At 36.9% G+C, this 16,258-nt stretch overlaps 1 protein-coding gene across 1 annotated transcript; it reads right to left on the reverse strand.

Annotated features, from left to right (window-relative positions):
• Window positions 1-2,392: 2,392 nt before the first annotated feature.
• MLC1 (megalencephalic leukoencephalopathy with subcortical cysts 1) lies at window positions 2,393-16,024 on the reverse strand. Its single transcript, XM_010178572.1, has 10 exons — window positions 15,974-16,024; window positions 14,811-14,864; window positions 14,616-14,717; window positions 9,469-9,570; window positions 8,461-8,532; window positions 7,872-7,988; window positions 6,904-6,960; window positions 5,701-5,823; window positions 4,105-4,272; window positions 2,393-2,969 (listed from the first exon to the last, which is right to left on the reverse strand). The coding sequence occupies exons 1-10, from the start codon at window positions 16,022-16,024 to the stop codon at window positions 2,895-2,897; spliced, it is 921 nt and encodes a 306-aa protein (XP_010176874.1). The 3' UTR covers window positions 2,393-2,894.
• Window positions 16,025-16,258: the final 234 nt, after the last annotated feature.

Below are 16,258 nucleotides of genomic sequence, written 5' to 3' on the forward strand. Positions count from 1 at the left end.
CTTCAGCTACATTCGTTTGTTTATTTTACCTATGGCTATTTTATTTTTCTTTTAAGTTAGGACCCTAACTGCTGGTACAAGCTAAGCAGTAGCCCATGGCATTAACTGTACTGAAACCCAGCAAGGCAGGAAAGGGCACTCTCCATGTGGTTCCAAGCAGAAACCCTTATAACATGCCACATACCCTGTTATCTCACCAAGCTGACCTCAGTGAGGGCCACGTTTTTTGTCCCTTGAACAGACTTCCCAGCTGTGCTGTGGAAACATCATCTACCAGCACACCCTAATTAAAGCTACAAGCAATCAAGATTTATTCTGTGTAAAACAACACCCAAAAAAATCACTTGGCAAGGAAGGGCTGACAGTAGCAGGGGGTGTTGCTTTGAATTACAAAAGCATTTACCCACAGACTGAGATTTACAGTGGAGCTTTCTTTGCTTGAGAAAGGCCTTTTATGTCAGCAGCCAGCACTACATTAATTATGGTTTTGGAAGCCTGGCTCTTACCTCCATGACTTTCTTGCTTGCTTCAGATAAGAAAATTCAACTTCCAGAGCAGGAGCCATGGTGGGGGCTCCTTGTCCTGGGACCTGGCACACTCTGTGCCCTGCACCCAGGCAGGGAGCCCAAGGGTGTTCATCTTCACTAGAAAGCAGAATCTATGGCTGGTAGCTCTATGAACACCTCTTTTTAAAATTCCCATCTATTCTTTCCCTTTGTCAATCCAAGAAGACTAAAGAGTCTCAGATGCAGTCACATATCTCAGCCATTACTTCAGGGTCAATCCAAATTTTAACTGAATCACTCTGTTTAGCCTATTTAGTTTTCCACTTTCTTTTAATGCTATTTTCATCACCTCTTATTAAAATACTTTAGTTCCCCAAATGAAGAGTAACTATGCCCTATTACATCTTACCATTAGGTTCTTCCTAGCCACTTCTGACAGCAAAACAAAAATCAGTACCTGTTTAAAAAGTTCTTAGTTTGGAGGAGAGCACCTCAAACCATTTGACCTCCAAAAGGAGGTTAAAGTCCCTCAGCACCTTACTTGTACAAGCATTTTGTGGAAGAGAAACTCCTTCGGCTGTACAACTTCAGTTTCTTTTCCAACAAAGGTCAGTAACAGAAGTAATATCTTCTTATATCTAACTTCTGCATAATCAAAGCCAATCATCATTTGACAGAAAAGATACAGATGATCTCTCGAAGATACAGACTCAGTTAAACAAAGGCAAGAGTGTTATGACATAAAAGAAAGCATACAGTTAAGATACATTCACACTGTTCTACATATGACTCTATCTTTTCACTTTACAGTGATTAAGAACTCCTACAGTATCTACAGTCTTTGTCCAGTTTCAATACATGCATGAGATTTAGAAAGTTGTTTGAATATTTATTTTCAAGTAGAACTGTCACTATTTCCTTGCAACTTTCAAAAACAGTGTATAGTCAAAAACTTTTTCTATTTATAAAAATGGTTAGATCATAGCAGATACGTTATTTTTTTGTCTACCCTACTGAGATAATGTTCACACAAGAACCACCAGTAGAGGCATAAGTTTTGGCCGTATTTAAGGAAATGGCAACTGCATCCTCTGGTTGTCTACATCCTCTGGTTCTATTAGTCTGGATCAAAATCACTCACTATTTTAAGTGAACTGAGAGGTTGCTGTATACATACTCTTATGAAGCACTGCTCTAAACTTAAAAGAGTATGCTCTATACATTAAAACGCCGTAATAATTGTCAGCCTTCCCAAAACCAAAAGAAAACATGCTAGCATACCCGAAGGGCTCCACATTGTACAGACCTTTCTCTCTATTTCTTTTCCCCAAAAGCAAAGAAGTAAGCTTTGCAGCATGCTCTGGACAAATGATTTGGGTTATTTCAGATAAAAAAGAATGAACCCTAAAGTCTAGAACTAGCAAGAAACCAGTAAAACCAGAAAAAACATTAAAACCCCACCACCTTATCAGCAGCTCTTAAAACCCTAGTTACACCAAAAAGCCTATTAACATGGAAATTCTTACAGCATTCAAAATCAGCATGATCATACACATAATTGAGCTTGGAGAAAAAGGTAATCTGTATGGGGAGATATTCCTTGTTTAAGGGCAACTAGGTCCTGTAAGTTTTAAAGATAGTATTTTTAGGTATGTTGCTTTAAATTTATTTATTTTCCTTACTTTCTCATATGTGAAAAAAACTTTTAATATCAGTAGTATCTCCTGTTATTTGGCTGATTGCTTCTGTCTGCTGCTAGTAGATTTTGTGCCTGGCCACTGCAGGGAAAAAAAAGCCCCTTTCCCCTTTAATGGTCCAGAAATTGAAGCTTAATGGGAAAGAATATTCTGTTTTCACTTCTTCAAGTAGACTGTCAACTCACATTCTTGAGTTTCCACATAATAAGGACTTTTATTTATATAAAAGCAATGAGATGCAAAACAACTTTACAACTCCTACAAAAGTGAAGTATAAGCAAAAATATCAATCATGACTTGTACTCATAACTTTACAAAAGCATTTATCAGTTACACTGACTGCATAACTGCAGTTATAACAATCTCTTGCAAATATATGAAGCCTACCACATATTGTCTTATTTTACTTTGCCATCAGCATAAATCCATGTGTCTCATTACCTTTTTTCTAAAGGTATCTTCTAAAGCAGCACTAGAATACAGATACTAACAGAGAAGACAGATGTGTTAAAAATATTATCAGTATATTTCAAAATTATTAGAAAGACACATTATTGGCTGTGTTATTCCTTGGCTTCTACTGCTGTAACATTTGCCGTTTATAAACTGAAAAGTTTTTAAGCCTTAATTCAAACAGTCGATTTACTGTATTGGATTGTTCTCTGTATTTGCTGCCTTTGCAGGATCCAAGCTATTGAGCCATCTGCACCACAACTGCTTTCCAGGCTTTGTCTTTGTCAAAATCCTTTAAGGTATTATTGGAAACCTAAAAGTAAACACATTTCAGACATATGTAAACATTAAACAATGCTTCGGTTAAAAACTGAATTTCAAGCAAACATGAATAGTTACAGTGTGAGCTATTAAAATATTCTATACATTGTCAATTGTATAGTTTTCTATACTGTATAGTATACATTTATGATATAAAATATAACAGTGTAAATTGTGCAATACTCAAGACATTTTAGTCAAAGAAACTTGGCCAAATTCCTACATTAAACATGTTACTTAAGACATTGTTTTCCAAGATTTTTGCTAAAATGTGACTCAAAGCCCTAGCATCTAAATCTCTAAGCCCAAAGCCAGAAGTAGCTCTCTACAGTATGACTGAAGCAAGATTTATCTCCATACATGCAAGCAAACTAAGGTCTTGCCTAAGAACATAGACTTCTGAAAAACCAAAGGGACCCACAATTTAACCTGTAACATTATTCATGTGTTCAAATACTAAAAGGTAAGCAAAAGAGGTTTTGCTTTTCTGGACAAAGTGCTCCTTTTTGCATTTAACTTGCACCTAATTTCCCAGCGACTCACACACTAGGTACATTTATATAAATAATCCCTGGAGGAGATCTGTCTAGCCATGCTGTGACCTATGCTCCAAAATGTGACTTGAAGCGCTGCTGTGCTTCATCTTTTATACAGAATGTAATCCTCAGGACACAGATCCAGAAAATAAGCAACATATCGAATGCCCTCAGCAGCCTGAAGGGATACAAATTCACAATTACACTTTCCATTACCAGCTCTATAATGACTTGACTGAATTTCAGTCCCTGTTTTCTATCCAGCACTGTTTCAGTGCAGATTCAACAGTATCAAGTACTCTCATTCCATAGCCCAAAACTTCTGTTCACATTGATGACTCTCATTTAACCTTACAACTGTTCCTCTCTTAACAGGACTTGTCACAGATTTACAGGTATTGAGTCTGTCATGACCCAGTTACCATCCAACTAGCAAATTAATATCTTTATTACAAAATTCACCAGTGCATGAACAGATTTACAGTTTTACAGAGCAGTTTTAATTGTGATCTGAATTAAGTAACATGAAACATTACAAAAAATATCTTTTAATACAGATTTTTAAATATTATAATAGATATAAGTACACACCTCTGTTGTTCTATATTCCTGTTTTTTAACCTGTGATGCTGTCCATGATGAGTCATGTAGTTTCATTTTTGTCTTATAATTTACACACTGTATTACAGTTCCAATAGTAAGACAGGCCTGAATTAGAAGCATCAACATCAGAAGCAACAGGAGCACATCATAAGACTGCTGAAAACAGAGACATTAAATATGCTGTTAACTACTTGAATAAAATATTTTCTGCCGTTCCCACCCCTTGAGATTTGTATCTAGAATACATTTTTCAGCTCAAGATTATAATCTATAGTTTATTTCAGGATGATGTTCAATTAAAATGTGAGTGCCCCAGTTTGCTTGAAGTAGAACAGATTCATAATTTTTAACAAAATATTAATTTGCCAAATGATCTTTATAAATAGAACAGAACTGAGGAAACCATTCTCTAAAATACAGAGCCTCACTGCTGGTTCTGACCTGAGCAATATGTCTGGCCCTGGCCCTGTGCCTTGCTGGCTCTGCCTTTACCCTGATGACTTGAATTCCTCTCTGACCTTGGATCTGCCTTTCTACTATGGACTTTCCTGGCAACTGAACTATTGACTGAACCTGGTTACCATGGCTGGACCTGCCTTATTTTTCTTTTTTTTTAGGTGCTACAGGACTGCACCCCTTTCCAATGAGGTCACTGTCCTTGCCTGCCTTGCTGTCACCTTCCTCTCCATTGTTCACCCTCCTTTGCAGAGCAGCCCACTCTTGCTGCATACAGACACAGAGTAGCGTAAGACTGTAAGAAATGCCCTGCAGGATCACACCAAGTCTAGACAACCCAGTCTTCTGCCTCCCCATATATGTGACAGGAGAAGTTACTTAAAGAGAGCATGTAAGCTGTGGCCAATTTCTGGGGTCCAACAACACACCGTGCTCCTCCAGTGTCAGATCTGGATCACAAACTCAAAAGCTGGTTTTCCAGTCCCTAAGATCTCAGTTTAATAAACATTTTCCCTCTCTTCTTGTAAAATTACAAGACCACTCGAGGACTAGTGGGTAGTAGGAGTCAAGACGCTTATTGACACTATTTTAAGCCCCATAAATTGTTCTTTGAACATCATCACGGATTGCTAAACATTTTGACAGAAAAGCCTTAGAGAGTTCTTCAGCAATACACTGCTAACGTTTCATATTGAAATGCTTTAAGATTTGCAGATTTCTTTTCTTCTCTGCCCCAGTCCAGGCTTTGAACAAATCCAGGTGTAAATTTACAAGCCCAACATGCCACCTGTTGGTAGACATCCTAAGAAAGAGCAAAATGTATTCTTCAGGTAAACCTAGAATTTTATATACTACAAAGTGTAAAAGCCTCAAGGAGTCCAGCATATTATTTTTACTGGGTATTTAGAACAATATCCCATTGTTTTTCAACTATAATTCCAGGGTGGCAACACGTTTAACATACTTAAAATTATATCGTTACTCAAATAAGAGTTTTTGAATAATTTCTACATCATTTTATTCAAGTTTTAAAATGCAGTGACTTGTCTTCTTATACTTCCTAATTCACTCTTGAGTTGCTACTGTAATAAGTAGATGTTAATTTTTTAATTGCATAAAAATACATACTTTAACAGCAGGTGGATAATTTTTAAAGATGTCAACAACTTGCATGATACTGAAGGATAAGTACGCAGAAGCTGTGAACAACAATGGAGAGGTAACACTGCTAACGGCAATCAGGACCTCAACCTAAAAAATTAGATAATAAATGTTAAATAAGAATAAAATCAAGTTAACACTTTGGTTTGCATGCTATATATCCTTGAGGCAAGTATAACAAAAGTGTATAAAGGTGTGTAAGATTACACACATGAGACAAATACTGAAAACCATCCACATTGCATGGAGATACAGAAGCAAGCTCTGAATAAATTAATTTTCCTACCCAAAACACAATTGTTTTGTAATTAATTTTCCATTTAGCATAGATGATGGGGATTTTGTTTTATTTCAAAAGTGCCTTTCATATGCAGATAAAGGAAACAATACCTAGTTTAGACAGCCAGTATAGAAGTATCATTTATTCTTCAGTTTGTATGAAATAATGAGAATTAACAGCAGATATTGCAGATTTACTACAATGCAAATAAATTTGAGTGCTCTGAGGAAAATTTAGTGCAATACAATATCAATCACTTTTTCATTCAAGTATCATCCTACGGGATCAAATTCTGACTTCAAGTGTAGTCATGCATCATTACTGACATAAATAAGGTTGCACAACTGTAACCTAGAACAGATGTTTTAAGGAGGCTTAACTACACATCTGGGACAGTCAAGGAATAAATGCACTCTGCTGAATATACTTAGTCCTTGTTGACAGTCATGCAGATGAGGATTTAGTTTAAAATAGGTTCTAGGTACAGTGTAGCCTGCACACCTAATCTTCTTTCAGAAACCACAACTCATAATGAAAGGGAAACAGAATGGAAAGGGCCTCAGCTCAGGAGCATGAAAGCAGTTTTGGGCATAACATATGAGGTATGTTGTATTCCTATAGAAATATCCTTTCTAAAGGAACCAGTACAAAAAAAAAACCAAAAAACAACAAACAGTTCTTTTAACTCTTTTCTAGAATTGGTGGCATTAAGGACCTACTGGATTTCTTTTCAGGACTATCAGCTTACAGTCATGCTACATATTTCTGTCACATTTTGTAGAAGTAACTAAAAATAAGTGAGCAAATAAGAGCAGTGCCCACTATCACAGGCAGACTTTCTTAGCATTATTCCACTCCAATGACAAAATCCAAGAATTTTACATGCTTACCAGACATTTACTTGGATATTCAGCAGCTACGTGACTTGCAATAGCACTTGGAAAGCACTAAACAGAAAAGAGTAACAAAATAAATATTTACCTACTTGAAAATTACATAAATTACAATTGAGTTACAGTGATTCCCACCAGTCACAGATCACATCCTAAATTTCCTGAAAAGGTAAAACTTACCATGACAGTATTAGGAATCAGTTAGTCAAATGGAGGTAAAACCAATCTTCTTTTAACTTGCATTTAATGAGTATCATGTATTAAACCTACACATACTGAAATATGATTATCCTCAAAATTTGACACTCATACATAAAAGCCTAATGAATCCTACTGAACTTTGTGAATTCTGACTGCTGGAAAATCTTATGATCTTTTTCCACTTCAAGTTGAGGGATTTTCCAGACATAGTAGTCACACATAAATCTAATGTTCATTGCTTTCTTTCTCAACTGCTTCAATTTGTGGCAAGCAGGGTAGCACAACACCCTTTATTAATCCACTGCTCCTAGGTACAGGCTGTTACTAGGGTCAAGCGCTACCAATCACAGTTTCAGGCTTTTAAGACAGCTAAGGCTGGCAGGCTAAAGGCAACATTCTAAGGATTCTATCATGCTTAAATTAAACTCAACTTTTTCTATTGCAGCCTGAAATATAAAACCTAGGACTTGTCTGACAAAACACTTCACCTCTAATACCCTTGTTTAATTACTCATTTCCATTTTACTGACCTGAGGACTGAAAATGTATCAGAACATGTTACAAGAATCAAGTTACTGTAAATCAAAATAGAACAAGCATATTGCATAAATATACTAAGTATATTGGAGCACTAATTTATTTGCTAAGCAGCAATTGTCAGTTAGTATTAGGGCCAAATAAACATTACAGTAGAGAAGGGAAAAAGAAAAAGAAAAATCAAAAACCACTCTTTTCAAATAGCACCTTCACTTTGCACTACTTACGGCAACTAAGATCCAAAAGAACGTTACTGAAAGATATGGACCTGAGACTAGAACATCCATATTCAAAGCAATTATTCCACCAAATACTGATGAAATTCCAATAATCACCTCAATTACCTAAAACAAAGAAGAGGACACAAATTTTTAACAGTGCACTTGAATACCAAATTTCCTATTTGCATTTAGAATGGAACTCACAGGAAGGAAAAAAATGCATTTATGCTATTAGCTATGCATGAAATAATTTTTTTTCAGATCTAAAATATGGCAAAGCTCCAGCTAGCTTAAGTGAAAACAGGATCAGCTTCATTATACAAATTTATGCTCTCATTTATTAGTTCCACTGAACAACAGTTCAGTTTACACCATTTATCCTTAAGTCATTAAGCAGTCTCCTTCCTATTATACATGGCAGTCATCATTTATCTTGCAATGTTCCAAAAGGAAGCATTTTAAGATATATCTCATTTCTGTATTTATTCTTTCACCTCTTACCTACACTGATCTCTTCCTGGCTTTAAAGAAGCTTAGCACTTGGAAAGGTGAAAGAACAAATTGATTTAATGAAAGAAAATAACACTTTTCTTACTGAGTATGACTTCAGAATTCGAGTAGGAAAGCTGACGTTGCTCACAACGATGGTACCTTCATATGTAGTATTCTAGAGGGAAATAAAAAATCATGACCAAAAAATTACACAAAGCAATACATTTCCTTCCGATATCCTGCACAACCTGTTACACATCCTAATGGTAGCATACAATGTCTGTTTGGTCCATGAGAGCTGACAGTGACACACCACAGTGTTCGCCAGTGTCAGATCACATCAATCACATTAGAAACAAATGAGGTAGTCCCAGATTAGCTGTTATACAACCACTGTTCCTCAGTGACATATGGTCATATTGTCTCCCTTTTCCACCATCTCAGTACATACTTTCTTCCTGAGCCTTCAGATTTTACTGATGTGGATAAACAGTAACTGAAGGAGGATCATACACTACATGACTTTATCTAGCAAGCAGTACTTCCACTGGAACACAAAATGGGACAGCACATCTGCTTCATTATTAACTAAAAGAAGTACTGTTGTAGAAAAATGAGGGTGGGATTTGGGAGAGCACTTATGGCTAAAGAAAACTGTTTCTATAGCCCAAATCCTGAAGCAAATATTCATTGTCCAGATACCACCAAATTGGCATACTTGACAAATACTTTCTCCAGGCTTCAGGCTTCAAAAAGGCACTGCTGGCATACACACAAGTCACAGTATGCTAATGTTTCATATGTCAGCAAGTTTTGTTCTACAAAACAGAACTAAAACATTTGCTGTGCCTATTCATAAGATACTCAAACAAACCTGTGCTGTATAATTGCAACAGAGCATTTTGCAGAGGGCCCATTGCACTCTTACATATAGAAGAGGCTATTACTGTTTAGTATAGTACTTTTATTTATTGTTCAAATCTAGTTTTACCATGTAATATGAAATTATATACTGGAGTTACCAGTAACTTGTCAGTGTAAGTAATACAGGAAAAATCTATTCTTTTTTAACACAAAAAAAAAGGCATTTTTAATCCTTAAAGGTACCTACTTTCTTTCTCGTACAGCAGTCTTCAGTAGACCTAGCGGAAATGATCACAGTAGTTGCCATGAAGATTTCCAGCAGAATTAGGAGAATCAAGTTGAAATTTATCTGTAAAATTCCAGACATAATTGACTTACATCTTCCATATTAAAAATAAAGGGCAGGATCTAGCAAGATCCAAGTCTATTTTCTGACATTTAGACATATCTATTAATTAGACACTTTGTTAAGTGTTTTCTTGTTTCTTGATGAATTTAGCTGTCTGCATAATACCCAGAATGCTGAACCTAAGAAAGAAACATTTATGCCATTTATCAGAATATTCTGCCTGAAGCCTTTATCACTGTCTTCCAGAAGAGCACTCAATCACAAGGGGGAGATTGCTGGGTACATTTGCATTTTGCAGGACCACCTCCCATGTGAAACTATATGAAACACTGCAGCAAATCATGCAAGATTCACAGGAATACAAAGAGGACAAACAAGAGCAAGCCTGACTAGCCCAGGGGCTAAGGCAATCAACTGGAGAGGAAGGAGAGCCACAGGCTCCCTGTACCTATGCTGCAACCCAAATGGTGCTATACAATTTCTAATGCTGAATGAAAGCATTCCAAAGAACTGGGCCAAGAATGCTGGCTCTGCGCACTACCTAGCGCTAGCAGAGCACCAACGAACACTCTTCGTGGTTTCACAACTCTTGCAGGTTTTACAGACCTTACTGTGCAAAAACATGGATGTTGCCATTCCTCCTGCCATTGTTCATCTTCAAGAGAAGAATAAATGAATGTAATATTTAAAACTTATCTTCATTTCCTTGTTATCTTATGAAAAGAGGTAGGTATCTACTCTAAATGGGCTGAATCATTTTCTAGAGGCACACAAGTTAGGTAGAGTGGATCTCCCTCTCTTGTCTTCAGAAGCACCATGTTTTTCCATTGGCAGCCCAAGAAAACATTTGGTGGTTAGGTCAGGCCACCGGGCAAAGTACCAAAAATTTAGGGAGAACTGACTCCACTCAGAACCTACACAATTGCAGAAAACTATTGCTCAGTGACTTAGAACAGAATTATATTGTTCCCTTACATCAGACCTACATTGTAGATAATCAAATCTCATTTTTTCTCAGCCACTTATCTTGCAGCACACATTTTTTGAAAAAGATCTTAAGTGGCAGATTTCAAAGGCTTTTTTGGGTACTGAAATCCATCCTTCTCAGGAAATCGTAATTGAATGATGTGCCTTGCAGTATCTAACAAACTGTACAGTGGTACCAGAGCCACAAACAGCAATAAATGTCATAGTGGTAAGCTTCTAGGGAAAGTGCTAGCATGAAGAATAAAGCCATTATTTGGAAAAGAAGAGGTGTCAAACATGTGGCATGCAGACCAGTTTAATCCAGTCTGTAAATTCCCATGATTTGGATATGTTTCGACGCATAGTGCTGGTACTGATGTGGGTTGCCAAGGCCATACCATACAGTGCAGTGCCAAATAGATGTACAAGTTGAGAAGCTGTATAAGTACATTGATGGACCAGCTCATTTAGTGCTAGCTATAAGAAGTAAATAATAGAAATCAAAACAGTTAACAGTAAATAAAAAAGATTTTTTTTAATTTTAACTTTTATCTTTCCAGTGGGTTTTTTTGGTATGACATGTCTAGAATATCAGATAGAGCCTTCCACTCATAATATTAGCTCAACGCTCCAGGACTAAAGTAAAAATATCTCATTTACAGTTCTGGAGTTTGAGTGGCTTTGTTGTTTTTATTTTTTAAACAGAAATACAGATAAAACTAGAAGTAAGTACCTCTTTATACCATCTGTAACAATGGGAAATTCAATGTTAGATTTCTAAGCACCAAAGAAAATTCTCTCTACAGCTACCACTGAATATAAAATGTACCACTAGATGCAGAGAACCAAGTAAGCCGCGTCCCTAATCCTCTTCCATGACAATAAACATGCAAGTGTAACTGTGTAGAAAGTAATAGATTAGCACAACCTTAATCTTATTTGCTCTGAACCTCCACCAGGTAGTAAATACATGGTTCCCTGAAAATTAAATACAAAATGCTTAAATGCATACTTTTAACATGATTTAAAATATCCTAGAGATGTTTCAAGATGTCTGCACAGGTCTGACAAATAATGACAGAGGATCTAAAGGAGACTGATGCCCTCCTGGACCAGCGGCTGGAGTGAGGCAGGACAAGCCAGCACATGCCTAATGGAGACACACACTTATGGTTAGGCAGCCAAATCAAGCACCTACACTCCAGTATCTGTGTGCACCCACAGGTCCATCAGACTTCTTACTCTGAGAGCTGGGAAGGAACAGAGCAGCCACAGTGGCAGTTTGCATCTTTTACATATCACACACTTCATGTTGATTGTGTACTAACTACAGAACTGCACGCTACTGGAGTGGTGTCACTGCCACAGTCTAGGACATAGTTTGTATCTTGCATTCCATTTGTCAATCTAAAGTAATTTTGCAGAGGTATCCATCAACATAAGTAACACTAATGAAGAATTACCCAGGTCCTTTATAGGGGGACGGAGGGTTGGGGGTAGTGTTGAATATTAATTTTCTTAATTGGATAAATTTATCCTTTCTATGAGTCTTACTGCTTTTAAACAAATGGCAGTGATTTCACATCAGACGTAGTATTTTCTCGCACACTTTCCCATGGGCAGGGAAAACAAATCTGATGATGAAAGAATAGTTAGAGACGGTATTCTACATTTCTTTGTACCACATGGGTAATGGAAAACAGCTGGCAGAGAGCTGCGAAACAGTGAGCCTGCCTCACTCAAACAGTATCCTTCAAAGAGGAGAGCAAGTCAGCACCATGAATAACTCTAAAGGCAGAAAGGTTCAAAAAAGCTTCAGAGCCAGCTCTGCATTGCAGAGTTATCCTGACTTATCTTTATTCAATGATCAGCGACACAGTATGGAAATGTAATAGGCAAGTGAAAAGAATTAAAACCACATAACCAAGCATGTCTTGTGGATATTATTGTAGATCACTAACATTTGGCAGAGAACTTGCCTTTTTATAAATTTAATGTTTGTCACTTACACTTTTCCAGTCTAATATAAACTCTTTTTTAAATGGCTTGATCTGCCTTGAAAATACAAAAGCTGTTAATATTTAATATTTAATAAGACAATGCAAATTTTTATGCAATCTAGAAACTACTCACTTCAAAAGTATGCAACTAAAGTTACGCTCTTACACAGAGAGCCAGGTCAAAGCTTCTCAAGAGCATAAACAAAATTAATTATGCCACACTGGTGCTCATGACAAAGTAACTATTTGTTGTGGTGGCAAAATGAGTCCCTCAGGCCCACCCTTCCTGAGCAGACATGGCCTTCCACTGTCCTGACAGTTCTGTGATCCTGTCTATGAGGGGAAGGGAATGCAAAGGGTCTGGTAGTCTCTAGTCACACTTCTTTGCTGATTTCTCTCAGAATGCTTGGACTGGTCTCTAATATTTGAACTCTCTATCAAGAAAGGAAGGGAAAAGGGAAAAGGCACTACGCCCATGTCTTGTATATAATTCATTCAGCCCCAACAGCCTAAGACACTTGAGGGGCCAAACACATGAGGGAACTGCTACACTAGCAATAACCTAGTAAATAATTAACCTTGCAAATAATTAACTGGCATAAACTGTCCTGAGATACACACAGAACCCAGGGGGCCACGACATTGTCCCATCAAACACAGGGCAAAACTGGCCACATCAAAAGCCAGTTTGACTTGAATTCAAGGGATCTGACTGTCCAGAGTGCTACATCTCCACAGCTCCAATTGACTGCAGTACTCCATCTCTCTGAAAATTGGGCCTGCTGCACAGCAGTGTGAAGCTAGACTTAGTTACCTAATTTAAAAAGCAAGTTTGTAAGTATTGGCCTAATACACTCCACTTTTTAAGGGGAAGTAAATGCGGTTAATTTAAAAGTTCAACATCCATGAAATCCAGAGCTAACCAGCTATCATTAAAATAGCATAGAGAACTCCAAACCAAACTCTAGTTTCAGCGCTATTTTTCTATTATGAAACTCTTTTGTTACTAACACTAATTCAGATCTGCTATACTATTACAGGGAGCCATTACTAGTCCCAAGCTTTTATTATCACAGCAGCTGATACTATAGTGGGAGAAGAACTGAGCAACAGCGCATGACAGCACTCATTTACCCTCATACGAAATGTATGACATAGTTGTATTGAGTACTTCTGTTCCGTGGTAGTCTGTTATGAATATTCATCAGTGCTAGTGATAATACCTATCACTGTTATTTACTCATGTAAGTAGTATTCTTATGTAGTATAGAGGTCTCAGAACATTTTACTATAGAAAAAAAAAACACCAAAACCACCAACATGCTGTAGTTCTATAGGTGGCTCAGACCACGAAAGACCTATGTGAAAAGGTTGTGATTCAAAACCAGTGAACTTTTCCCTGCATCAAGTATGTGTGCTTCAAATGACATAACTGCTGCCTTCTCTTTGTTGAAGTATAAGAAAAATGTTCATCAAATGTTTCTTTCCTAGTGGCCTCAGAAGCAAAACCATCTGTTAAAGAAGATCCAGGAAAGGATTATACCTAATCTGATGATGAAATGTCCAAGAAATAGCTGTTTGGGACACCCTCTCATTTCAGTACAATTCAACCCCAAAAACTGGCTAATCTACAGATAAGCTACTAATTCATTTTCAATTTTCTGTTCTTTCTTCTCTTTCTCTCTTTAAAAAACAAACAAACAAAACCCAACCAAAAAATGCTACAGTCAACAGAAAAACAGTCAGTTGATCAACCTGGATCACATTTGAAGACCTAATTTATGGGTTTGAACTTTGAATACAAGAAGACAGGAAAAGTCATTTTCATATTAATCTCCTCTAAGTTATCTGTACCATGCATCTTTTAGACATGTAAGCTTTCACCTTCGATGATAATTTTGCATTCTTCTCTTACTCAGAAAAGTAAAGTTACTGCTAAATGGTCTCTCCTCACAGACTAAGTGGAATAGTGGGGTACTGATAACAATGTAATTACATGTGCTCTGCACTCACCCCACCCCTTCTTTTTTTTAACACAGATAAATGTAGCATTAATCAGTAATTGTTTTAGTAACTTACATTTATAGCTGATGGATTGAGGACAAGTTTGCATCCAAACCAAATTAAACACGTTGTCGTTACAGCAAAAGTAGAGACAAACAGAATCTGAAAATTTGGTATCTGAAAAACAGTTTCAGAATGGGTTTCTCTCTCATTTTAACAACGGGGCGGGGGGGGGCAAGATATACTCTCCAATAAAAATCTTATACTTACCACATTAATTTTATTCCTTGCTATAGCAAAGCTCACAACTGCTGAAGGAATACACTGGGAAAATTAAAAGAGAAGACTAGTGGGATATTCTGCACAAAGAATTTTATATATATTTTCATACATGTATTTTATTTGGTCTGAAATCACATTTCAGTTAACTCAGTCAAACAGATCAGAAACTCTGAGGAAATTCTGTCACTCTTGTCTGAGCTCATTAATTATAACAGTATCTGAGGATTACAAGATTCCATATCCCCCAGTTTTGACTAGCTAGCCAGCACAATGTGATGAGTAAAGGAAAGAAAATCAGTCTTTCATGAGGCGTGTCATGCCTTTGTTATTTTAAATTAACTCTAGAAGGCTTCTTTTCCTTGAGCAGGAAAAGAAAAACACTGCTACTCCCAAACTGGGCCCTCACATTCTTTTAAAGAGACAAAGTCTGGTTGTCTAAGGTAAAATTTGGCCAGTCTCGACACAGTTCTGTAGAACTTTCTAAAAACTTATCGAGGAAAATTACACTTGAAGAATTGTGCCTGGGATCTCTGCTATGTTCACTAGGAACCGTGCTTCTGTACTTAAAGGCAGAGCTAAATGGAAAAATCATGCATAAGTGAAAAGTTTCACAAAGAAATTTATCCCTTAGCTATTCCCACCACAATAGATACAGTACAGATCCAACTCTATTTTACACAAATACATGATGTCACAACACATTAATACACAAAATAAAAATATACTCAACTAAAATTATTTAAAACTTTTCCATGTTAAATAATAAATTATAAAACAGCTGCATTTCTTCACTAATTATCTTTTCACACATTTGAGCACTGATGGCTTAACAATGGAACTGCTATTACTAGATAAATATCAACATTCAAAATTCTTTGCAGCATTTCCTTAACACCTAAATGACCTATATCTAACAAAATAAAAACATTATTTTATGTGCTGAATAGCCTAGAATCTCTAGAACACTACATGACTGTGTATAGGCAACTTAATCCTACTGCTAGTCAAGATGGTCAAAAAAGTCTAGAGACCAATGCAGCTTATGCTAAGCTAGGCACTTAGTGGCCAGTTGACTGTACAGCTCTCCAGGCTCTTCCAGCTATACTGACTCTATTATCTGTAGTAGGGGCTGTAACATCTTGCTCACATACCAACACCCAAATATACACATCTTCAACCACAGCAAGCCATTCAGGCCCCATGCGATAACCTTCTGTGCCTATCAGAATTTTGGAAATTCTCAACAAATACAAAGTTCAAAGAGACAAAATTTGGGGCAGAAAAAGAGACATCTCAGTAACTAACAGTACCACTGCAGAGAATAAAATATCAGTGAAGACAAAAACTGCTTGAACTTTATTCTAACACCTCTAGCAGACACGTGACAATTCATTCACAGAGCAATGCTTTCCATCATTTACCAACAGTCCTGGCTG

The sequence above is a fragment of the Mesitornis unicolor genome, unplaced genomic scaffold, assembly GCF_000695765.1.
Source record: "Mesitornis unicolor isolate BGI_N332 unplaced genomic scaffold, ASM69576v1 scaffold8502, whole genome shotgun sequence".
NCBI classification, from domain to species: domain Eukaryota; kingdom Metazoa; phylum Chordata; class Aves; order Mesitornithiformes; family Mesitornithidae; genus Mesitornis; species Mesitornis unicolor.